Here is a 25,939-nt window from a genome sequence, read left to right as displayed (position 1 = left end):
TAGTGCCTAACCCTACCTCTCCCTCCTAGTGCCTAACCCTAACTGTCCCTCCTAGTGCCTAACCCTAACCGTCCCTCCTAGTGCCTAACCCTAACCATCCCTCCTAGTGCCTAACCATCTCTCCTAGTGCCTAACCCTAACCATCTCTCCTAGTGCCTAACCCTAACCATCCCTCCTGGTGCCTAACCCTAACTGTCCCTCCTAGTGCCTAACCCTAACTGTCCCTCCTAGTGCCTAACCCTAACTGTCCCTCCTAGTGCCTAACCCTAACTGTCCCTCCTAGTGCCTAACCCTAACTGTCCCTCCTAGTGCCTAACCCTAACTGTCCCTCCTAGTGCCTAACCCTAACTGTCCCTCCTAGTGCCTAACCCTAACCATCTCTCCTAGTGCCTAACCCTAACCATCCCTCCTAGTGCCTAACCCTAACCATCCCTCCTAGTGCCTAACCATCTCTCCTAGTGCCTAACCCTAACCATCCCTCCTGGTACCTAACCCTAACTGTCCCTCCTGGTGCCTAACCCTAACTGTCCCTCCTAGTGCCTAATCCTAACCGTCCCTCCTAATGCCTAACCCTAACTGTCCCTCCTAGTGCCTAACCCTAACTGTCCCTCCTAGTGCCTAACCATCTCTCCTAGTGCCTAACCCTAACCATCCCTCCTGGTACCTAACCCTAACTGTCCCTCCTGGTGCCTAACCCTAACTGTCCCTCCTAGTGCCTAATCCTAACCGTCCCTCCTAATGCCTAACCCTAACTGTCCCTCCTAGTGCCTAACCCTAACCATCTCTCCTAGTGCCTAACCCTAACCATCCCTCCTAGTGCCTAACCCTAACGATCCCTCCTAGTGCCTAACCCTAACCGTCCCTCCTGGTGCCTAACCCTAACTGTCCCTCCTAGTGCCTAACCCTAACTGTCCCTCCTAGTGCCTAACCCTAACTGTCCCTCCTAGTGCCTAACCCTAACTGTCCCTCCTAGTGCCTAACCCTAACTGTCCCTCCTAGTGCCTAACCCTAACTGTCCCTCCTAGTGCCTAACCCTAACTGTCCCTCCTAGTGCCTAACCCTAACCATCCCTCCTGGTGCCTAACCCTAACTGTCCCTCCTGGTGCCTAACCCTAACCATCCCTCCTAGTACCTAACCCTCCCTCCTGGTGCCTAACCCGAACTGTCCATCCTGGTGCGTAACCCTAATTGTCCCTTCTAGTGCCTAACCCTAACCGTCCCTCCTAGTGCCTAACCCTAACCGTCCCTCCTAGTGCCTATCCCTAACCGTCCCTCCTAGTGCCTAACCCTAACTGTCCCTCCTAGTGCCTAACCCTAACTGTCCCTCCTAGTGCCTAACCCTAACTGTGCCTCCTAGTGCCTAACCCTAACTGTCCCTCCTAGTGCCTAACCCTAACTGTCCCTCCTAGTGCCTAACCCTAACCGTCCCTCCTGGTGCCTAACCCTAACTGTCCCTCCTAGTGCCTAACCCTAACTGTCCCTCCTAGTGCCTAACCCTAACTGTCCCTCCTAGTGCCTAACCCTAACTGTGCCTCCTAGTGCCTAACCCTAACCATCTCTCCTAGTGCCTAACCCTAACCATCCCTCCTAGTGCCTAACCCTAACCATCCCTCCTAGTGCCTAACCATCTCTCCTAGTGCCTAACCCTAACCGTCTCTCCTAGTGCCTAACCCTAACTGTCCCTCCTGGTGCCTAACCCTAACTGTCCCTCCTAGTGCCTAATCCTAACCGTCCCTCCTAATGCCTAACCCTAACCATCCCTCTTGGTGCCTAACCCTAACCATCCCTCCTAGTGCATAACCCTAACCATCCCTCCTAGTGCCTAACCCTAACCGTCCCTCCTAGTGCCTAACCCTAACCGTCCCTCCTAGTGCCTAACCATCCCTCCTAGTGCCTAACCCTTAAAAAAACTAATACAAAAAATTACGTGTTGACTATTTAAATGTCGACCTATTGTACATGTCTATCAACATCCATGTCGCCCTTTTGCCCCTGAGCTTTGTGTTCGGCACACATACAGCACCCGGATGTGCACAGGAACACTACTGGGAGATATGGAAATAATAGCCTGGTGGTATTGGTAGATCAATCATTGCAGGAGGTGAGTCGGATGGGAAAACATCACATACTTTCCAGAACGGAGATGAAATTACGCAGGGAGGGCACATCTGGCGGATACTGATGGGGCACCAAGATAATTCCGCACACTGGGCCTCTACTGTCCTTGCCAAGGACATACTTTTATTTCTCTTCCTTCCATTTCATGACTTCTCATCTTGTCTTCATGCAGCACTACAGTGATATGACACCACCCAATGTCCTGTCTCCTCACCCCGGCGGCGACGTGTACTGTGCCCTGATGCCGCAGAAGAGGCCTCGTTCGGCCAACAAGTGGCTAATGATTGGCCACAGGGGAGGTGCTATTTACCATCAGACTGTGGCTTCTTCCATCCTATGCTGGATGACTGCAGCGGATATACCTTTAACCTCTTCACTGCCACATTGTGGAGGAAGACAAATCTGTGGTTATTTATATTGGACGGCAGGAATTTAATGTTGAATTAGTATCTAAAGCTGTTGTTTTGTTTTATTTTTTTAGATGAAGCTAGTTCCGAACATCAAACAATAGGGCTGGCTGCCACCCCCTCCCAACCCACACAAACCATACATATTACCATCTCTCCCACTTGTCCACCTACTTTATGGTTATAAATTAACTTTCAATGTACAGAGAAATTCATGCCGGCCAGTCAAACACCAACTTACGTGTCGGGGAAAAGATTAATAGGCAAACCTCACAACAGTCCTGATTGTATACAGTACGTGGCCTTACTTGAAATTGGTGTGTCTAGACGTGGCTTAATATGTCCCTGTTATACATCTGGCAGCGTTGGGAGCTATTCATACAAGCCAAGTGTGTGGAAGGGACAGGGGACCCCTGATTAGTATAAACTGTAGCCAGACATTTTATTACCCAATTCTTTGCTGAAAGTTGTTGAGATGAAGCAAGATGGCTTCCTCCATTCAGGGCCTTGCATTATTGACAGGCGCAAACCTGAACTTTCCCGCCCTGTTTGTACATTGTGTTCCACACTCGTAGCATTTAATCGCTTCCTCCTTTGTGTCAAAATAAGTTCTGAACATGTTCCTGTCACCTACACACATTGGAGTCGGCCATTTTGTGCGCAGAGCCAATATTCAGGGAGATGCTGCCAATTCACTAGGAACCAGATACATTACACAGCTACGGTCGTCCTTGGCTCCCAGTGACCAGACAGGCTGCATTCTCGCCAATATAGGTTCTTCCCACAAAATGTCCACCTCCATTGCACCTCAGTGATGTCGCTGCTTCCTTGGGAATTGCATAACTCCCAACAACTGTTCCAGCTTCGACTGGACAATTTTATTTAAGGGTGCTGTCCGATTCAGCGACAGGTGGGAAACTCGGTCGTCTGAGTGATGCCCCCTTCAAAGCTGACAGGGGCGCACTGCTGTAAAGGGGTTTTATAAGGGAAGGTGCTAGGGGCTCAGCTCTTCCTAAGTCCTGGTCGCCCTCCAAAATGACATGACACACCCCTCCTAGAAGCGGTGATAAGTGCACTATGTCCTGGCTCCATTTTCATACACGTTGGGAAGTACGGAAACCGATTGGCTGGATCCTGACTCCACTAACAAATTCTGCCTGTATTGTGTGTAGGCGGCAAGTGCACTTGAATACTCATTGAGGTACTGTATATTTACTATAGTGCGGGTTTTCAGAAGTGGAGATGTTGCCCATAGCAACCAATCAGATTCCAGCTATTATCTTCTAGAAGGTGCTAGATGAATGTTAAGTAGAATCTGATTGGTTGCTATGGGCAACATCTCTACTTCTAAAAACTCTTACTTTAGTAAACCTACCCAATGTGTCATATTGTTTAGCACCTTCTACCAGTTTTGCATTGAATTTTGATACGATTCCTTATGTATGTTAAGACATTGAAATAACAACATTGCAGGTTTGCAAGTAAAGCCACTGTTTCACATTAATGTATGTCAAATGATGTGTATTACTGATGGTGAATAATATACATGAAATAAATGAACAGTTTATACTTAACTAAATATGCCCATCGTGCTCTTTTGACTCCTTTTGCAGGAGGTTACCATTTTAGGAGGCAGGCACCTACCCCACAGCAGGCACAGAGTGACTGACAGCTAGACAGACTTGCCTTGCAGAAATGCTCCTTGTGGATGGGTTGTATCATACACAGGGACAGTTATGTCATAGTAAATAAAATTACTGCATTCTCACCTTTGATCTGTATCAGAAATTTTCAGGATGCTGCTGTAATGGATTTTTATTAAAAAAAATATATATATATATACATATATATATAACACCTTTGTTAATCAAAAATGCTTTATTGCAAGGACACTAGGAAATCTTTTCTACAGTATGTGGTAAACCATAGCATTGATGCATAAAAAAGCTTCTAAATCTATTATAGTGTAGGCAAGAGGTTCCCAAACTTCTTTGAATCACGGCGCCCTAGTGTATCAGCAATGTTCTCATGGCACCCCTACGCCAAAAGTTTGTTATTGAGAAAATTCTGAAAAAACTGTAAAGTAGTAACACACAGGTTCTCAAACTCGGTCCTCAGGACCCCAAACAGTGCATGTTTTCCAGGTCTCCTCACAGAATCACAAGTGAAATAATTAGCTCCACCAGTGGAGCTCTTAAAATGTGTATGTGAGTAATGAGTACACCTGTGCACCTGCTGGGTGACCTGGAAAACGTGACCTGTGTGGGGTCCTGAGGAATGAGTTTGAGGACCACTGTATTAAAGGGAACTAAATTGTGCTTACCTGTCATCTTTAGGGTCAGTTATGTGGTGTTGGACAGGTTTGCGCTTCTGTTTGTCCACATATTTACATTACATTGATCATAACTAATTTTATTTGGTGCTGGACCACCAGTTTGAGGCACTCCAGCAAGTGTCCTGAGGCACCCCAGGGTGCCATGGCGCAGTTTAGGAATCACTGGTAGCCCCTGGATTGCAGTAGAAACTGTGACACCTTGTGGGACAAGAGGTAGTATGGCAGGGTTCCTAATCATCACTGGTATTTTCTCATGTCTAATAATTCTAACAATCCATTTGCAGATGTAGTAGGGCAATAAAACTCTCACCCCTGCATTGTCTTGACTAGTTGCCAATCACACAACTGAGCCATTTATTTTAATGTAAAAACTTTTTTCAAACTATTATTTAATTATTAATTAACAACAGCTGTAATAATAGAGATACCAGTAATGAGTTGCACAGTAGATAAAGAAGGAGCAACAAGTCCAAAGTCTGTTTTCCCATCAACCATCAGTAGAATATGCCAGATGCAGTCACCTGGGCTCACCTATAGCGATAGCGGGGGGCGGTGAGTGAAATAAAAGGAACAGTCACTATGAGAGGTATACTGTGTAACAGTGCACTAATAATACTGTCAACAATGTATGAAATACAAGAGGGTAACACTGGCAGCAATTGGTCCTGAGCAAAAGCATAACAGTAAGAATGTAAAGCTATTTAATAAAAAAAAAAAAAACACATGTTAAAGCTCCATGTAAGATTCATAAGGGTAAAGAATGTCTAAATTATGGTAACTTATATTATCTGTCATTTCTGCATTTGTCTCTCACCAAGTAGCTGCACTGCCCTCTGCTGGTCACTGAATCACATCAACAATCTACAACAACCTCTAGGAAATTAACGTGTTCATGGTTCCAGGCATCTTCATCTGGGCACGGCACCATTGCTACCTCATGGCAGCTGCATTTGGCTTGTAGGGGGCTGACAATTAATTATATGAGGGGAAATAAGAGATTTAATTAAAAAGCAGTACTAACAAAGCTTCGGTTCTAGCTTATGTATACACTCATACATGAACTGGGCTGTGGGAAGACTGTGGTAACAAATGCTTCTCCGTATTAAACAAATGTTTTGCCCACAACTTACACTGTATGTACGAATAAATACTAATTCCTGACCATACTATCCAATCATCGCATATCTAAGTTATTGTGCTGAAATGTTATATTGTGTTGTGCTACACTGTAACTTATTGCAGTGTTATTATAAAAGCTGGTTACTGTGCCATCGGGAAAACACAGTCATTGGGAGGACTCTATTCATCCTCTACAGATAAAGATAATAAAAAGTCGGCAAGTCCCAACCCAATGTTCTACCAGACCTCAGACATAGACATGCTGAAACATTATGATATAAAAGAATCCGGGTTTATCTCCACTGGCCTAATCCCTTGTTCCGTATGTTGGTCATCGGCCTCCATTTTGTTGTTAACTGTTGTCCACTCAGAAAGAAGCTTGGAGTCCTGTCCATCTCCAGTTTTAGCAGGTGACCTCTACTGGTGTAAAGGCCCTAAGTTGGGGTATAACAATACACGCCGTACAGTCTTTCCTCCTGATTGGGGAAACCAAAACTCCTCACTCCTGGATCCGGTAGTCCTCCACACCGCTGCCGTGGCTCCGCGATTGGAAAACGGACACTACCGTCCGATAACCAGCCTCCATCACAATGATCCAGACCAAAGAATTTCCATGCAGCGTACAAATGTCCGACCTTTGCAACCTTGGCTTTGCGGGACTGGCAAGCATCAGAAGCTTCTCTGAAGTTCATCGGACCGTGAACAAAGTAGACACGTCCTGCAAACATGGCATGTTATTGGATTTGTAGGTGGGGGAACGGGGGAGATAAAGATGTTTGCTCTCTTTTAGTTTAATGGAGACCATTCTAAACAAATTGCAGTAGTATGAAAACAAAAAAGGCAAATGTGCTCAATGTTGACATTAGTAAAATTTAGCTCTGCTACCATCTAACGTAATTAACTTTTTTTGGCTGCAGGGGGGCTATATGGAGAACCAATCAGAAGCCTCAATGTTAGAGATTAACATTTGATGGTACACACTTTGTTGCTAGGGTTAGTGATTGCTGGTGTTAAGGTAGGTGAATGTTAAAGAAACTATTTCCACTTCACTACAATATGCTAAAACAAGCAAAGTTGATTCCAAATAAAAACCTGTACTGACGCGTTTCACTGTAGACCTCAGGTGATTCAGAGATTATTAAACAAGCAGGATACAGTGAACTATTGTGTATGTTACTATTCTTCTAGGGACTATCTAATAGTTGTGTTTAAAGCATCTAAATGTGTTGTTCCCATTATGTTTAATTTTGGGGTGCTACTCCCCTCAATCCAGACATCCAATCATCCCATAAGTAACTGAGCTCGGATTCTGTACCTTACCCATTCTCAGGGTCAGACTAGCCCACAGTGGTGCAGGGGAAATCCCTGGGGGTCCCCACTGCCTGAGGGCCACACCCCTCTTCCTCCAGGGATCAGGTTCCAGACCATGCACTTGAATTATACATTATTATTATTCTATTAGAGGATCAGTTACCTGGTAGAGGATGGACATTGGGTGCTTGGTTTGTTTCTATAGAAACTACACCAAGAGTCGCCCTCCTGCCCATCAAAATTAGCAGTTGGCTTAACCAGATCTAATGTTTTCTTGTGTGAAAATACCATATAAAATATAGCATATTGCAAACTAAGGCCCTGATTCAGAGCCGGACGCTCTGGCCAGAGCGCTCGCTCTGAATCAGGGCCCACCTCCATAATTATGGAGCGTCCTCCTGGACGCTCGTATAGCTGTGGGTCACCACCCACAGCATATACGAGCGTGCAGGATGATGGTCGCGATGGTCTTGACCATCGCGACCATCGCCACTGCGAGCCGAAGCCTGCGGTTGAGTTTCTCAACCGCAAGGCCCGGAGTGAGTTTGGCTCTATCAGAGCCAAAATCACTCCCACTGACATCACTAGTGATGTCAGTGGGGCCGGCTTCTGACGGTAGGCGTTCCCTTGGGAACACCCCCGTCTGGGAGGCACGCCCCCGGCACGCCCACCAAAGGGGGCATGCTGTCAATCAACATCGACAGCACTCCCCCTTTGATCAGACACAACGAGCGAAGGAAAGTCCTTCGCTCGACGCGTCTCGCGCATGCGCATGACGGAGCTCCCTCCGTCGTGCGCATGCGCAGTGCACACCATCGACCCACTTCGAGCGGACAGCCGCTCGCGAGTGGGTCTGAATCAGGCCCTAAGACTGTAGTTGTAAAAATGTAACCAGCACTTAAGTCATCCCAATGGTAGTAATAGATAATTCACTGGTATGTATTGGCCTTTACTAGACCTAATGCTGTTCTCATTCAGTTTTAGTGGTAGATGTACTAAGCCTTGTAGAATGTAAAGTATCAACCGACTGGCTCCTAACTGTCATTTTTCAAACACAGCCTGTAAAGTGACAGGAGCTGATTGGTTGGTACTTCATCTCTCTCCATGGCTAAGTACATCTCCCCCTTAGACACTGCCTGTGTGCACAGAGATCTGTTAACATATGTAGAGCATAGTGTTCAGTCTAGGTTTTAAGTAGGGCAGGGTGCCAATCATAAGAGAGTGCATGGTACATGCCTGAAAAGGGGGCATGACCTCCCTGTGAGGGGGCGTGGACTCATGACATGTCTCCTTTCCATCACTCTAGGGGGTGTGCCTGGTGCTCACAGAGAACCTAGGATGCCCCCAAACTCTGCCCGCACTGTGAACAGATGACATGCGCATGGCATCTATTCACCCGGCAGTGAGTGTTCATCCACAACTTTTCCTCTCCGCGGGACACTGCTGTCTGTATGGGGGTACAGCGGGACAGGGAGGGGTGCGGTGATCAATGGGGCGCCTCTATAATGGCAGGGAGCTTTTCGTCACAATCGCGCAGGGTGTAGTGCCCCGCTGAAACAGCCTAGCAGGAATGCTAGAGTGCATTAATGTGGTGTATATGTAGGCTTTATTATTATACATGTGTTACATTATGTGGCATTCCCTGGACTATGGTGTATTCACCACACTGTAAAGTCTGTTGTCTGCAGCTGGCTATTGTCCTCTCTGATGGCTGGCCAGGCCTTTGCGGTGACAGGACATACAGCTAAGCATGGGCCCCTCCCACTGCACGCCCCCGGTGAGCTCTGCATGCATTGGAGCTTTTTTTTTTTTTTTAAGTACTTGGAGTTCAATTAACAAATATTTAATGTGGGTTTACTCCATTCTGCGTTCACTCCACTTTTCTATAATGCCCTTCAATATGTTACAGCTCAACAACTGTGTAACAATATCTTTAACATAATAAAATAATAAAAGTCTTCTACAAGCTACTGGTCTTTAGATTACAGTTACCCCTATGCCCACAGCTCACATCTTTATTTGAAGGCTTGCAAAATAGTGGTGGAAGGAAAAGGGGGGTGGGACATTATAAAAAGTTTCAATTAAGCTAGTTAGTGCCATCTTGTGGTAGTGTTTAATCACTGCAGGCTATAAAGATTGGGGACAGTGACTAAAATATAACAAATACCTGCAAGATATGCTATTCTGTTTGATCAGTATATATATATATAAAAAATCTTCCATCTAATTTACTACCCATTAATTACAGCTATTATTACATAGAGTACCTGTAAGAGCCGAGGTGAAGCAGAAGGCGTCATATCTGTCCTTTAGTTTGTCTTTGGGGCCATAGCTGCGTATTCCGGGAGGTAGGTTCCCCCCACATGGTTCCCGTGGTACAATGACCGGATAATGAACACTCCCCTCCAGCAGCCATCCGGCATTGCACCAATCAAGACCGTCCGTCCATGCTGGGAAAAAGATAACACTTGTTTACAACTTTATATTATATCTCCAGTCTAGCAGATGGAGACAAGGCAACTTCTCCCTTACCTTGGTATAGCTGTGAGAAAGTGGCCAACCTTCCATCTTGCTCCTCACAAACTTGATTTGCCTCGATGTAATTAAAATGGTAGCGCCCCCCTTTGGACTGATATGGAAACACTACTCCTAAAATTGGTGGGAAAAAAAAATTCTATCAAGGAGCACAAAGACCTAACAGTAACACTGATTCATAGGCTTATTAGGCCTAATATAGAGCGTTTCCGTTGAACAGACATTCCCTTTTAAGCGTACGTTGTATGACATTGAATTGCCATTAATATATATATATATATATATATATATATATATATTTAAGGTGTAGGTGTCTTCGCCTAGGGTCAGATAATTATTTTATCAGTCTTTATCTCCTTCATGCCTCTTTGTTTCCATTGTTTTATAGTGTAAGGGATTTCCAATCAGTATGTGGCCACATGTATAACATTGATAGAACTAAACCTATGAGGGAATTCCCATGAAATGTAATAAAACATAAATCATTAAATGGTAATTAGAAGATTTGTACATTTCCATTATTAAAAATTTTTTCTGCCTTATGGTGTAAATACAGTATATCCCCATAATAAATTTATTTCTAACCTATCTACATGTTGGCTGGAGATTTAACCAAGAAAATGTTAGAAAACCGTAGTCTGAGCCGTGGCCTGTGCGGGGCGGACCAGGCCCCACCTTCCCTTACCCGGTTCTCCTCAGCATCTCTCTGTACTTTCCCTACCTTAGGGTTCCTTTCAGTTTCTGTAAATCTTCTCTGTTTCTTCTCTGGTGATGATGTGGGGCAATACCCACCCACCCCCTCCCAAAGTACCATCTTGCAGCGTGCAGTGGAGCATGGTTCAGGTGGGACGCACAATGTGCCGCAAATATTTAATGATAAATAGGCCCCTTAGTGGGATATTGGGACTTGGCAGGCTTCCCTCACCATTGTTGTTTTTTACTTTGTTGATACAATGCTGCAAGTCTTGCAATCAGATATTTGGGCACATTTTTTTTTAGTAGGGATCTTATTTGAAATGTGTAAAATTACCCTCTAGTTCTAATGATAACGTCAAGCTCTGATCTTCCAATCCGTTCACTAGTTCACACTTATATCTGCCCTCATCTTCTAGCGCCACATTGGTGATGATCAGGGAGGCGTCCAGCCGGTGGCTGCGTCTGAGGCGGGCCCGGCCTTTCAGCTTATCGTACTTCTTGTGGTGCTGACCGTTGGAGATGACGATGAGGTTCTCCAGGGGATCTTCAGGGTTCACCTTGCTCCATTTTACCTTGTAGCTCCTGGGGCGTCTCCGCAAGATGCAGGGCAGGGTCACATTGGCACCTCTTGAGCTGTGAATCACGCCGTGGATTGGGTTCAATAAATAATGTGTTCCAGGAGTATAATCTGGAGGACAATAAGTTTCATAATATTATGTTCCTAACCTTAAAGTGGACCTGTAACCTGCAGTCAGGGGTATATTTACTAAGGAGCGGATTTATAGTAGTGGAGGTGTTGCCCATAGCAACCAGATTCTAGCTATTGTCTTTTAAAAGGTGTTAGATAAATGATAAGTAGAATCTGATTGGTTGCTATGGGCAACATCTGTACTTCTATAAACTCGCACTTTAGTAAATATACACCTCAGGGTGGATGCAACCATTTTGGGACCGAATCAATATTCTAATGAACAATTCTATAAGAAATCAGGATGTCCCTTAGGTTTAAGGCTGTAAAAATAAACAACTAAGGGCCTGATTCAGAGCCACTCGTAAGCGGCAGCTCGTTCGCTCCGAGCGATGTTTGCCCAACTGCGCATGCGTACGGATCGTTCTATGCATGCGCGAACCAGTCAGTGCGGTCGAAATTCATGTGCTCGCAAAATAGCAAATGCCTGATAATTTGAGTGACAGAATGAGGCGTATGTGGGTGGTAACAGGGGAAGGTGCTTGAAAACGGGGAGTGGAAATCCGATCGCAGGTGTGCTTAAAGGTCAAAACGGGCGTTTTAAGGGAGTGCATAATTAATCCAGCACCGTCATTGACCACGTCACTTGGTTTTTTTTAACTCAGAACTGCTCGCAAAATAGTGGTTGAAAAAACCAACCACAAGAATAGCGAGCAGTTCATACGCTGGTCTATGTACTCGATTAATCTAATAAATAGCGGACATGACGTATGGTGCGAGCGGCCAGGGGGCGTATTTTTTAAATTTACGTTCGCATGTTTTGCTCGCTCGTTCAGACTTAGAGGCGTGAACAGACCGCAAAGTGCGAACGGTTCATTTGAATAGCCACCCCTATTTAGAAAATGAACGACCGCAAATAGCGAGCGGCTCTGAATGAGGGCCTATGATATTACGAAGACACTGTTCAAAAGTGCAGAAATTAGCCCAAAAGAGAATGCAACATATATATTTAGCACATAGAAGCCAATAAAGCAATCTGAAGGTGGATACCAGTTTAAAAACAAACATAATACTCAGTAATAAATTAAAGTTATTAATAAATATAAAACCCATTTCATGCGATTTACTTTCTTATCTACCTAGAACCAATTATTTACCAACCCTGTCCTTAGATTGTTTGATTATTTTTGTCCCATACAAGAAGTAAACCCCACATTGTGAGACCTTGATTCCGGTCGGCATTGCGATGGTCCTGGCAGGAGACAGGAGAAAACAGCAGAAGCAGTAATACGCAGAGTCCTGTCATCCTCGGGGAGTGCGCTCTGTATTTGTCTGAGAAAGATGGAATGACGGCAATCAGGGCGGAATCCTAACGATCAGCTAAGACTTTGCAATGATTTTCCACAATGACATTTTAAAGCATTTGGATGTTCTTAACTTCAGCCTACAAAATGTGTCTGCAAATTTAGCACATGTACAATTATTTTACAATTTTAAATGAGGTAATCACAAATTCATTGCTACGGGGTAAAAGAAGACCCCACTACTTGTTTTTATTATGTGAGGTAAATGTTCATCTTTGTAGTAAATAAGACAAATTATAGAGAAGTAGGACTATATTTATTATTTTTTTATTACTATTCCTCATTACTAGAAGACTGTAACCATACTTACACAGCGATCCGTTGCTAGCGGCCACCATTCCCGGGGTCTTGGCAATGACTTATTATAGTTACAGCATTTGACAGAAATTATAGGTTGTGCGTTTCTGAGATCCAGTCATAGTGTCGACATTTAGAATATTGACAGTCAGAATGTCGACACCAGGATGTCAAGATGGACATAAGGCCGACAATATAATTTAAAACAATGTCGGCATTCACAAATGTCGACATTGTTGAAATGTTCATGAAGTCAACAATGAAAATGTCGACACCAGAGTATCGACAGAATGTGTTATTATAGGGTTAGGCGAAAATATGAGGGGGAAAAAAACGGTTTGCCAACATTATTGTTATATCAATAAGAATGTTGACATGTTAACCATGTCTACATTTGTGAATGTCAGGATATTGCTTGTCGACTGAATTCGATTGACATTCTCAATCTGTCAACATTTTGGTATTCATTTTACATATCACAACCCCACATATCACCAACCCGCACTGTCCTGCCACCTGTTACATACAGCTATCATAGCCAGTGTTATAATCCAATATAAGAGAAGTGCTGGGACTTTACTAATCTCTAAGGTGATGATATTGTGGGTGCAGAGTTTGGGAAATGAGTTCAATCAGTCACTATAAATTGTTGGTTTCCCTATGTTAATAGAGGGCGTTGTAATATGCAGGTACAGTGTACAAAATAAAAGCAGTGCATTGCGCAGTTATCGCATACGGCAGCACACATACGGTAACAGGAGAAGTGGCTCTATGTGAAGGGGAAGTTGTACTGTGCAGCTGGCAATAAACAGAAAAAAAGAACCAGAGCCAGATAAATAACATGTGGGTGTCTCATCTTCTTACATCAGTCATTCACCTCAGACAGAGGCCCTGATTCAGAGCCGGACGTTCTGACAGAGCGCTCGCTCTAAATCAGGGACGGTCTTTTTTTTTTTTAGAACGGCGTCCTGGCCGCTTGCATAGCTGTGGGTGACCACCCACAGCTACAGCGAGCGGCCAGGAAGATGGTCGCCATGGTCAAGTCCATCGCGACCATCGGGTTTGCGATGAGACCCTTGTGGTAGGGTCTCGTGGCCGCAAGCCCCAGAGAGATTTCAGCTCTAACAGAACCGGAATCTCTCCACTGACATCACTTGTATAGTCAGTGGGGCCGGCCCCAAACGGTAGGCGTTCACATGGGAACGCCTCCGTTTGGGCAGCCACTCCCCCCGGCCCGCCCACCAAAGGGGGCGAGCTGTCACTCAACATCGACAGCACGCCCCCTTTGGTGCGAGACCCGGAACGACGGTTTGCCCGTCGCTATCTGGGTCTCGCGCATGCGCACGACGGAGCCGGCTCCCTCGTGCGCATGCCCAGTGGGCCACCATCAACCCGGTTGCGAGCGCTCACCACTCGCGACCGGGTCTGAATCAGGCCTAGATTACACACTGAGCGTAGTGCAGCACATGCAATATTCAGCCACAGCCGGCAGGAGAATGTAGGGAGGACGGAACACAGGGTGTCCAGTGAATGATATAACATCTAACATCCAGGACTGTGGGTCCTTACAGAGGGATCACATAGCTGTCAGAGATTCGCCGAGGTTACAAGATCAGCATGTCTATGTCTTCTACTAAAATAATTTGTGTTGATGATGGGAGATATAAACAATAATAAAAAAAAGTGGAAAAACCCATTTTAAAATACAATTGATGACAAGTTCTATAGAATAAAAATGTAACATTTTCCTGGATCATCAGTAAACAAAAAAGAAAAATAACAAGCAGCAATTTTCTAATGCAAAAAATAAACATAAATAAATAATAATATCACTCTGGAATCCTAAAGCCAGATTATAGTGGAGAATATTAATGTACTATTATATACAATATGTGTCTGTGACTATATTAACATCGGAATAAGGGGACATGTTAATATCCATTTGTCATTCTATATCTGGGGGGATGCGCTGGGTTCTCGGTCTCGTCTCATGACTCTCACCTCTCATTTTTTGACAAAGATTGTAGTGAAGGTCTTATTGGGAGCATTGATTTAAGGTGATAGACGGATTTGATTATTTATATTCATCTCATTGTTGTGAATATATGTTATTATTGTGCTGATTTTAAACTATTTTGCTTTTGATTCTGATACCAGTTATTGAATTGATATGTAACAAATATTGTCTTTATTTGTTATATTGTTTTTCTGTATATTGTGCACAGTGCTTCAATTAAAAAAAAAGAAATATATATATATATATATATATGTATATTATATATATATATGTATAATTACAACAATCAGCAAGCATATATATCTGATTATCAGAACCTCTATCTCAATATCATTACAATATACGGCATGGGTGACATCTGACATTCATCAAATATCATTAATGAGACAATACCACAAATACTTTATCCAGGAGTGAGAGCACATGTTTCAGGTTTTGAATATAGAGTCCTGTAAATCAGTGTTTCTGGTTGGCTTATCCGGCAGATCCATATGACTGAAGGGGCTGTGCAAATGGGAAGTGGTCAGCATCTCGGCGGTCAAAATACCGCCACCAGAATCTAGACAGCATTTGGAAACCCGGCACTAAAATCCCGACTGCCGGCCCTAGGGGGAGGGTTAGGCTGCGTAGGAGGTAGGGGGGAAGAGATAGGGTTACGGTGTGGGAGGGGAGGGTTGGGGTACTTACCTAGTTGGGTCGGGATTCCGTACCCAACCCGTGTAAATATATATTCTACAAGGTTCTGGGTGACAAATTTACAAGCCAATAAATGTATAGAACATATAGATCTCTTCTTGTAAGGAAATTAAATACTTGTACCTCTGTCTAAACCTGGGTACACACTATGCTAATGTGTACCCAGCTGATGGGACAACACGATGGAACGTAACATCGCACCGTCCAATCACACTGCACGATGCTGTGTACGACAGACGCACTGCGTCGTTCCATGCTGCATGTGTCGTTCATCACGTCATCCCATCTGCTGTGCTGCATATCAGATGGGACGAAGTGATGAATGACCCGCGGGCACACACGGATCGGGTATGCACACTATACGGGCTGCACAATATATTGTTCCGATCCATGTCAGAATAATATATGGTAAGACGGATCACATAGTGTTCACCCAGCTTTAGAGGCACAACTGATACAATAATGTTGTATTTCTGTTTTGATAGCCTTACAGATATATCCATAGGGGTTAATACAATTACTGTAGGTGCGAGTTTGTAAAAGCAAGTTTATTTCATGAAACTCACATACACCAAATAAGAACGAGAAATACAAGAACCAAATAGAATTAGTTGTTTGCGGTAGTCGCTGCGAGTCTACAAAATTCGACCTGGAAGAAGTGCATGAAAAGTGCGGAAACCATCCTGGTCCTACAAAAAGTGACAACTGAGATAGCAGGACCATATAGAAGGCTATTAGTGACAACTGAGATAGCAGGACCATATAGAAGGCTATTAGTGACAACTGAGATAGCAGGACCATATAGAAGGCTGTTAGTGACAAATGAGATAGCAGGACCATATAGAAGGCTGTTAGTGACAAATGAGATAGCAGGACCATATAGAAGGCTGTTAGTGACAAATGAGATAGCAGGACCATATAGAAGGCTGTTAGTGACAAATGAGATAGCAGGACCATATAGAAGTCTGTTAGTGACAAATGAGATAGCAGGACCATATAGAAGGCTGTTAGTGACAAATGAGATAGCAGGACCATATAGAAGGCTGTTAGTGACAAATGAGATAGCAGGACCATATAGAAGGCTGTTAGTGAAAAATGAGATAGCAGGACCATATAGAAGGCTGTTAGTGACAAATGAGATAGCAGGACCATATAGAAGGCTGCTAGTGATAAATGAGATAGTAGGACCATATAGAAGGCTGTTAGTGACAAATGAGATAGCAGGACCATATAGAAGGCTGTTAGTGACAAATGAGATAGCAGGACCATATAGAAGGCTGTTAGTGACAAATGAGATAGCAGGACCATATAGAAGGCTGTTAGTGACAAATGAGATAGTAGGACCATATAGAAGGCTGTTAGTGACAAATGAGATAGCAGGACCATATAGAAGGCTGCTAGTGACAAATGAGATAGCAGGACCATATAGAAGGCTGCTAGTGACAAATGAGATAGTAGGACCATATAGAAGGCTGTTAGTGATAAATGAGATAGCAGGACCATATAGAAGGCTGCTAGTGACAAATGAGATAGTAGGACCGCATAGAAGGCTGTTAGTGGCCATAAGGAATTTGCTGGAGATTTCTGAAAGGTGTCACAAGGCTGATTTTTGCACTTTTTATTAATGGTTGAAAAATGATAGCAAGCGTTTTTCAGCAAATTAAGTCTTTCCAGCATTTTGGCGTTCAAAAACCCTTCTCCCATCATTACTCTTCCCCATACCTGTGCCGCATCATTACACCTCCACATACCTGTCCCACATCACTTACACCTCCACATACCTGTCTACATCATTTACACCTCCACATACCTGTCCCACATCATTTACACCTCCCCATACCTGTCCCACATCACTTACACCTCCACATACCTGTCTACATCATTTACACCTCCCCATACCTGTCCCACATCATTTACACCTCCCCATACCTGTTCCGCATCATTTACAGCTCCACATACCTGTCCCACATAATTTACACCTCTACATACCTGTCCCACATCATTTACACCTCCCCATACCTGTCCCGCATCATTTACAGCTCCACATACCTGTCCCACATAATTTACACCTCTACATACCTGTTCCACATTATTTACACCTCCACATACCTGCCCCAAATCATGTACACCTCCACATACCTGTCCCACATCATTTACACCTCCCCATACCTGTCCCACATCACTTACACCTCCACATACCTGTCTACATCATTTACACCTCCACATACCTGTCCCACATCATTTACACCTCCCCATACCTGTCCCACATCACTTACACCTCCACATACCTGTCCCACATCATTTACACATCCACATACCTGTCCCACATCATTTACACCTCCCCATACCTGTTCCGCATCATTTACAGCTCCACATACCTGTCCCTCATAATTTACACCTCTATATACCTGTTCCACATTATTTACACCTCCACATACCTGCCCCACATCATGTACACCTCCACATACCTGTCCCACATCATGTACACCTCCCCATACCTGTCCCACATCACTTACATCTCCACATACCTGTCCTACATCATTTACACCTCCACGTACCTGTCCCACATCATTTACACCTCCCCGTACCTGTCCCACATCACTTACACCTCCACATACCTGTCTACATCATTTACACCTCCACATACCTGTTCCACATCATTTACACCTCCACATACCTGTCCCACATTATTTACACCTCCCCATAACTGTCCTACATCATTTACATCTCCACATACCTGTCCTACATCCTGTACACCTCCACATTCCTGTCCTACATAATTTACACCTCACATACCTGTTCCACATCATTTACACCTCCCCATACATGTCCTACATCATTTACACCTCCACATACCTGTCACACAGAATTTACACCTCCACATACCTGTTCCACATTATTTACACCTCCACATACCTGTCCCACATCATTTACACCTCCCCATACCTGTCCTACATCATTTACACCTCCACATACCTGTCCTACATCATTTACATCTCCACATACCTGTCCTACACCATTTACACCTCCCCATACCTGTCCCACGTCATTTACACCCCCACACACCTGTCCCACATCATTTACACCTCCACATACCTGTCCTACATCATTTACACCTCCACATACCTGTCCTACATCATTTACACCTCCCCATACCTGTCCTACATCATTTATACCTCCACATACCTTTCCCACATCATTTACATCTCCACATACTGTCCCACATCACTTACACCTCCACATACCTGTCCTACACCATTTACACCTCCCCATACCTGTCCCACGTCATTTACACCCCCACATACATGTCCTCCATCATTTACACCTCCACATACCTGTCCTACATCATTTACACCTTCCCATACCTGCCCTACATCATTTACACCTCCACATACCTGTCCTACATCATTTACACCTCCACATACCTGTCCCACATCATGTACACCCCTAGATACCTGTCCATAATCATTTACACCTCCACATACCTGTCCCACATCATGTACACCCCTAGATACCTGTCCATAATCATTTACACCTCCACATACCTGTCCCACATCATGTACACCACTAGATACCTGTCCCACATAATTTACACCTCCACATATTGAGCTTTTTAGAGAAATTCACCTGAAAACTGACATGTCTTTATTGATCAAATTATGCTATTTAAACCTCTACAAGTACCTGACTATGCATTGGATGGGGTGTACCAGAGTTTTTGCACTGTGGGCCTGATTGTGAGATGTCTGCAGATGCGAATTTGTACGCAGCGGATGTCCTAAAAATGCAAATGTTGTAGCCGAAACAATTGTGTACAAAGACGCAGCAGCGGCCGCAGATCAGCCAATTATCAGAGTTCTGAGTAACCCTATAGTTATTCAAAATGGCCACTGGAAATGAGGCGCTGTAGCCATTTTTACTGTGTATGGGAATGCAATCGCAGTCTGCGACACCCCACCTTACCAAATGGTTGCGACATGCCTGCATTTTTGCCGCCATTCCTCCATTACTTCACCCAAACTCTCCCGGACTGTCAATCACACTGCGGGCAAATCCTGTGACCGACGACGGTAATGAAACGACGCAAGCGCAGTGCGACTCCAGGCGCATGCACGGATTACAAATAATCGTTCAACTGGATAAACATCGGCATAAATAAAGATTCTTCCCTCCTTTTCTCCTGCTGAGGGGGTGCGCACGAAAAAACCCGCAAATGTCCTCTGGAAAATCAATGCGCTTGGAATGAGATTACAAATGTAATTCAGGGTGCGAGTTCGCTGTGAGAATGGCTCGCAGGACCTAATTGGACCCCATAGAGCAAACATGATAAAAGCAGAACTGAAGTCCAGTAATTATATATCTGCAGGAAAGGAGTTCTCCGTAAGACTGCTGATCCTCAGAATACATCCAGTTGTGGGACTGATTGTGACGACAGTGTTTGAGACGTTCTGTATAATACATTATATGCATCTCTGAAGGGTAATTTGCAACAGTGCAATGTTCTGCAGAGACCTTGTCAATCTGCCAATTATTAGCACATAAAATAAAATGTGATGCAAAGGTATAGGTTGAAAAGATCAGTTTGCATTAAGAGAATATGCACTTTATTGCTACTGATTGTAATAATGCAGGTGCATTATTACAATCAGGTGTATTGTGTGTGTGTGTGCGTGTATACCTTTATCCGGAAAACCCCAAGAATTCCATATACATATCAGTACAACCAGACACACATGTAATAGTAGTTCTCACCTTACTAGAATGATCCTATGGGCTCTGCCATCCTACTCACCACCACCGTAATGTATTGGGCACCACCAAATAGTCACAGACATCATGAACTAGTCAATGACCTGCTGGAACCCTGGTCCTGGATGTTAGGAAAGTGACACCTCCTAACCCCCCCCCCCCCCCCCCTCCCTGAGATAGCGGGCGTCTCTGTTCCAGCTGCCCTTCTGTTGTGGAGTCAGTAAACAGTTTGTGTGCCTGTCAGTCACTTCCCCTGTAAACTCATAAAAACGTCCGCGGGACACAATCTGCCATTGTTCTGTGCCGGGCGCAGCTTGTCAATGCCTGGACTGTCTTGTGTCGATGATGCAGAGTCTCTGACTTTGGGAGAAAATGTCAACATGTGGATGGAGGATCTAGACACCTCTGGAATATAAGCCTTCGCCCATCTCTCTGCCCTGCACAGCCAGGCAGACAGAGTCTCACTGTTCGGAATAACCTTTGGGTGTCTCGTTCCCCGGGAATGATATCTAATTAACATTATGCACCTGCAAACTCTACCGCCTACATAGGGCCGAGATCAATGGGAAGGATAGGAATGTGGCAGTCAGCACTAAACTGGCCCACTGGGAACTCTGGAGCCCAATCAGCCTGTCTGTCCCAGGTGGCCGAGACTGTTTCCTTTCTGCTATTTTTAATTATCCATTGCAGATGAGATATTGTGATAGATCTCTCAGCTGATATAACAGTCAGTGAGGCTCATGTATGAAGCAGACACACGGGGCAATCAGGTGTGTGTCACTGTACATCACAGGACTCCTCCTGCACAGACCATGGAAAATGTCCAGCATCAGTTACCTGGCTTTCCCCAAACCTCCATTGCCCCGCTCACCACCAGCTCCCCCCTGCCACCTGCACAAACAAACTAAAAATTATCCAATACACACAACACAGAAGGGCCACAATATCAGTTGACTCATCGGCCAATGCAGAGTTGATAGCAAAATAGGCACCGGGGGACGGGGTGGGGGGATGACATGGTGGATACATTGTTTCAAACCCTCCTCCCCAGAAGAGACGGGCCTGTGATAGGAACATTGGCACGTTCTGGCCCTTCTAGAACTGGTCTGCTTTTCTATGCACCTTTTGCTGCCTGTATTTTTTTTGGGCAGTGTTCCCCTTATGGGCACTCACTATGCCCGTCCCAGAGCCAGATCATCCATTAGTCAACTTAGGCTTCTGCCTAGGGCCCAGTGGACATTGGGTCATGCACAGTTGGATTAAGGGGGAGTCACCGGGGGGACATGCCCCGGGCACCCCCTCTTGATGGCCGCCCAGCCAGAGCTTAAACAACCATCTGGGCCTGCCTCCCTTGCACCCATCGGGGCTTGCGACGAGACCCTTGTGGTAGGGTCTCATCTGCCGCAAGCCCCAGTGAGCTTTCGGCTCTAATAGAGCCGAAAGCTCACCACTGACATCACGAGTGATGTCAGTGGGGCTGCCCCCAAACGGCAGGTGTTCCTTCAGGAACGCCTCCGTTTGGCCAGCCACCCCCCCCACCCCACCTACAAAACGGGGCGAGCTGTCGATCAACATCGACAGCCGCCCCTTTTGTAGTGAGCCCCGGAGCGAGAGAATTTTTCTCTCGCTCCAGGGCTTGCGCACCCGCAGTGCGGCTGCTGTGCGTGTGCAGGGCCTCAACATCGACCCGCTTGCGAGCGGGTCTGAATGAGGCTCTTAGTGCGGCTATGTTTGTGGTATTCTTCCACCTTGGAGTAAATGTGTGCTGGGCGCTTTATACATCTATAACATCAGGCTCCTGGCTATAAACAGAGACAGGTTGGGCAGCTGCTACCACAGAGATCACCAAAGGAGGAGCAGAGATGGCAGCAGCAGCAATGACAGCTGAGCTCACTGGGCCCAGCAGTAGAACTGAGATGGTGCCAGGAGATGCCCTGAACCACCCTGTTCTGGGTGTGATGACTCCTCAGCACTAACCTGTCATTTCCCACTTATTCCCCACATGTGTCACTGTGTAATATCAGTGAGAAGATGATGATGTGGGGTATGGGGCAGAGAGCTGATGTGCCGCACGGCCATCACCAACTGCCACCCGCATGCCACGTTCATATGTACACAGCATTCTCCATGGTCAGGTGCCCGCTGCATGAGCCGGGTATAAAGCCCCAGCGCACGGCCATATCACTGGCATTTCTTCAGTTGACAGTTGCTGGCACTAGAGAAAGGCCTCAAAAGCGACAACTGGTTTGTACACTATTGTATACTACCAGCAAGTTACCACTGACCGGAGCCGAACGCACAATCCCATCTGTGCTGTTATTATTGGAGCATCTACCCTCTTACCTCACTTTGACCATCATCATCAGCTGCCATGAGCCGGAGGGAGTTGGCCCAGCTCATTGGAAATGACGGTAAGTACAATGTTAGTCTCAGGGCCTCATTTATGAATGGGTTTATCACTCAAAACTAGTAATAAATTTCACTTTTTATGATAAATGGTGATCCAGCCAATCAGCCCCCAACTGTCATCTGTTAGAACAATGACAGTTGGGAGCTGATTGGCTGGAGCACCATTTATCATACACAGTGAAATTTATCACTAGTTTTGAGTGATAAACTTATTGATAAATGAGGCTGTCAGTCTTTAGTAGCTGTATTAGGAAGTGGGAGGAATGATGATGGAGGTGTTAGGTCAGAGTACTGTTTTACTGGGGGCATCTCCCATGCTGTTACTCAGTTACTGATCAGGAAACGCTCAGTCCTCAGATTGTTTTCTAATACGAGAGGGGAATTATGGGTAATATGTTAGGTGAGTTCACAGTAAATCTATATTCAGCTAGTAATGGTCATAGAAGGCTGTACCATCGATGGTTGCTGGTTTTAAACCATCATTAGAAACCGCTGATGGTTTCACCATTGATGACTGAGTGCTGCATATACACAGACCTCAGCAATTGGATTGGCGGCGCCAATGTTTTCTCAACATCGGGCACCACCATCGATGATGCTGCATTGGTACCATGCAATCTATGGGAAAAAAACCCTACTTTCCATCGATCATAGACAATCGGCTGTTGCGCAACCATCAATGGTTGATGGCTATCCCTACATTCAGCAAAGATGAGGGGAGAGTGGAGTCTGCTCTAATGGCCGACAGGAGGCAGAGCCCCAGGTTATTACACTGATAACCCACTCACAGGAGCATGGCATAGCACCCAGCAGCTGGAACTAAAGTAGTCACTACTGTATTAGGATGGCGGGACAGTCCCATAATAGCTGCATTTCTTGTCAGGCTGTATATAGATGCTAAAATGTAACACACAAATTAAAGTGCTTCTACTTTACTTTGTACATCTCTCATGTAAATAACACAAACAATCTATTTTCTATCATAGAGATAGATGTATGAATGACTTAATTTTTACATAACATCAGGTCATCTTATACACACACATTCCGCAGCACATATCCTAACCCACTGCTCCATGCTCCTTCTTCACTATCTACCCCTCTGTGTCGTCCCTGTCTGTCTGCCCTTCCCCTTTAGAATGTAAGCTCTCACGAGCAGGGCCCTCATCCTCACGTGTTTCTCCTCCCCCTACTTATAGTATCATTTACTCCTAACTCCCCACAACGGCACCTAACACCTGGTTGCTCATGTCCTGCTGCTTGTGTTTTGCAGCTGAGTTTATAACCTTGTCCTTGTCCTGCATTGTTTTGTATTACTATTAACTGTTTTTCTTGTGTGCTCATTTATGTACTGTGTAAGGCGCTGCGGAACCTTTGTGGCGCCATATAAATAAAGGATAATAATAATAATAATAACGCCTCTTAGATCTTGCTGAGCTCTGGAGATTACCTGTGTTCTCCTTCCCCATGCCCAAAGCAAACAATCAGCTACTGCTCCACATTAGCTCTCTCATTGGCTTGATACATCTCCCCCTTATACTTTTGCAGCTGATTTGAGTTATATGTATCCTAAAATAATCTATACATTGTGTTATTTTTGTAACTTGTATTGTATGTCAAAATATTAGATTTTTATATGTTACCTATGGCTATCTATTATATCTGCAATATATAAAATATCTTTACAGCTGGAGCAAACCAGACCACTGGATCATGGCTAAGATCAGGGCGCCTGAGGCCATCAGCAGGAAGGACACCATCAGAAAGGACAGCAGCAGGAAGGACGCCATCAGGAAGACCATCAGGAGCACCATACTCAGGGCGACCATCCCCAGGAGTATCATCATCAGGAAGTGCAGGAGATGGACCAAGTGAAAGCGATTATGCAGCAATCGCACAGCGAGTAGAGATCCTTGCACTGAACACCGCGCTGAGTGTCGTTCGTCCTCTTTTTCCAACCTACAGAAGATGCACTGCTGGGGAAGGAGAAGCAGGAAACTCCTGTACCATCTGCCTCTCACAGTTTGAACTTGGAGAGGACATTGCCGTGCCATTCTGCCGCCACGTCTTCCATTTACCATGCTTGAGACGATGGCTTCATATTAACAACGTTTGCCCCCTGTGCCGCACACGGTGCTTCGACTTCCCCAGCTTCACCCAGCATCATCTGTAAGAGGAAGTGACAGAGACAAACCAGCAATAGAGACATCTCCTGCTCTACAGGCCAAGCTACCGGCCATTGTTATATGTATGGTCCAATGTATGTTTTGTGTTACTGTCTTGTCTTGTCTGTTACCCTTGTCCATCCTACTCGGGATTAGCTACTCGCCATTGCTGGCAATGGGAGTCTTGAGGGATTTTAAATTTTTGCCTGAAATGACGGATTAATTTGGCTAATTCGGCTATTTTCAATTAATTAATTAGGTTCTAGTATGTCCCTCAGCAGGTTTTTATTTTACCTCTTGCCGAGTTCACTTGTTTTTTCCCAATTCCCCCCCACCCATTCTTTCCTTATGTGTCTTTTTGTTTGTCTCAGCCACTTTAATTAGTAAAGTTGGCGACCTAATAGCACAATTTTTTTTTTTTGGCAGATCCCCACTAATTATACTTTTATACATTTACTTTTATACATTTACTAATGTGTTTTCTATTGCCTTTCCTTCTCTCTTAGGGTTGATTTTTGATTTATGTAGCGTTTGTATAATAGGCTTCTAAGTTTATGGCTTTGGATCGAGCTCCGGTTTTTGCAGATTCTGCTAGGGTATGGTGGAAAGTTTGTAATTGTTTGTTGAGGATCTGTTTAGGGAGGTTGCGTTATTGGGTTAGGTTTTTCGTATGGTGGTGCTGCGGCGGTTCTATGGTCAGAACCTTCCGGTGGCGGGAAAGAACGGCGGGTCACCAATCCGGGTGCAATTGTTTAGTTGAGGTGCGCTCCCTTCGTCGACTGGTAGTTGGCTGTACCAACAGGGGGCAGTATCATCACCCAGATGGGTGGGTAGTCAAGGTAGAAGGTGAGTGGATACCTTTTGTTGCTTATAGGGGTTTTATAGTTATGTTCATGCACTCTGGGCGAAATACGGCTGCTATGCCTGTTGTTAGTTGTGCGTGGGCATTGCAGATTGGCTGATATCTGGACGTCCTTTCTTTACCACCATACGTCCTTAAATAATTAATAAATTAAATAAATAATATTGCTTC

At 44.9% G+C, this 25,939-nt stretch overlaps 2 protein-coding genes across 4 annotated transcripts in view; one reads left to right on the top strand and one right to left on the bottom strand.

Annotated features, from left to right (window-relative positions):
- The window catches only part of BCAN (brevican), a 72,066-nt gene extending 68,259 nt beyond the window's left edge, over positions 1 to 3,807 (top strand). For all 3 annotated transcript variants that reach the window (XM_088449659.1, XM_088449660.1, XM_088449658.1), the window contains one exon: positions 2,291 to 3,807. In XM_088449659.1, coding sequence (XP_088305785.1) covers positions 2,291 to 2,301 — 11 coding nt within the window. In that variant the 3' untranslated portion in view covers positions 2,302 to 3,807. The remainder of the gene's footprint in view (positions 1 to 2,290) is intronic.
- Positions 3,808 to 5,215: 1,408 nt separating this feature from the next.
- Positions 5,216 to 20,473, bottom strand: HAPLN2 (hyaluronan and proteoglycan link protein 2). Its single transcript, XM_088449616.1, has 6 exons — positions 20,336 to 20,473; positions 12,434 to 12,541; positions 10,856 to 11,209; positions 9,823 to 9,939; positions 9,558 to 9,740; positions 5,216 to 6,697 (listed from the first exon to the last, which is right to left on the bottom strand). Exons 2-6 carry the CDS (start codon positions 12,513 to 12,515, stop codon positions 6,414 to 6,416), a joined length of 1,020 nt encoding a protein of 339 aa, XP_088305742.1. The 5' UTR covers positions 12,516 to 12,541; positions 20,336 to 20,473; the 3' UTR covers positions 5,216 to 6,413.
- Between the last annotated feature and the right edge of the window lie 5,466 nt (positions 20,474 to 25,939).

Source organism: Taudactylus pleione, unplaced genomic scaffold (assembly GCF_031769625.1).
Source record: "Taudactylus pleione unplaced genomic scaffold, aTauple2 ptg000490l, whole genome shotgun sequence".
Classification (NCBI taxonomy): Eukaryota; Metazoa; Chordata; class Amphibia; order Anura; family Myobatrachidae; genus Taudactylus; species Taudactylus pleione.
Note: the sequence above shows the minus strand (reverse complement) of the source record. Positions and strands in the feature narration are given on the sequence as shown.

Coding starts and splice junctions, on each gene's coding strand:
- HAPLN2 (XM_088449616.1), bottom strand. CDS start 12,515: ATGACAGGACTCTGCGTATTACTGCTTCTGCTGTTTTCTCCTGTCTCC. Junction 11,210..12,433: donor CAATGCCGACCGGAATCAAG/GTCTCACAATGT, acceptor ATTGTCCTCCAG/ATTATACTCCTGGAACACAT. Junction 9,741..9,822: donor TTTCTCACAGCTATACCAAG/GTAAGGGAGAAG, acceptor TCTTTTTCCCAG/CATGGACGGACGGTCTTGAT.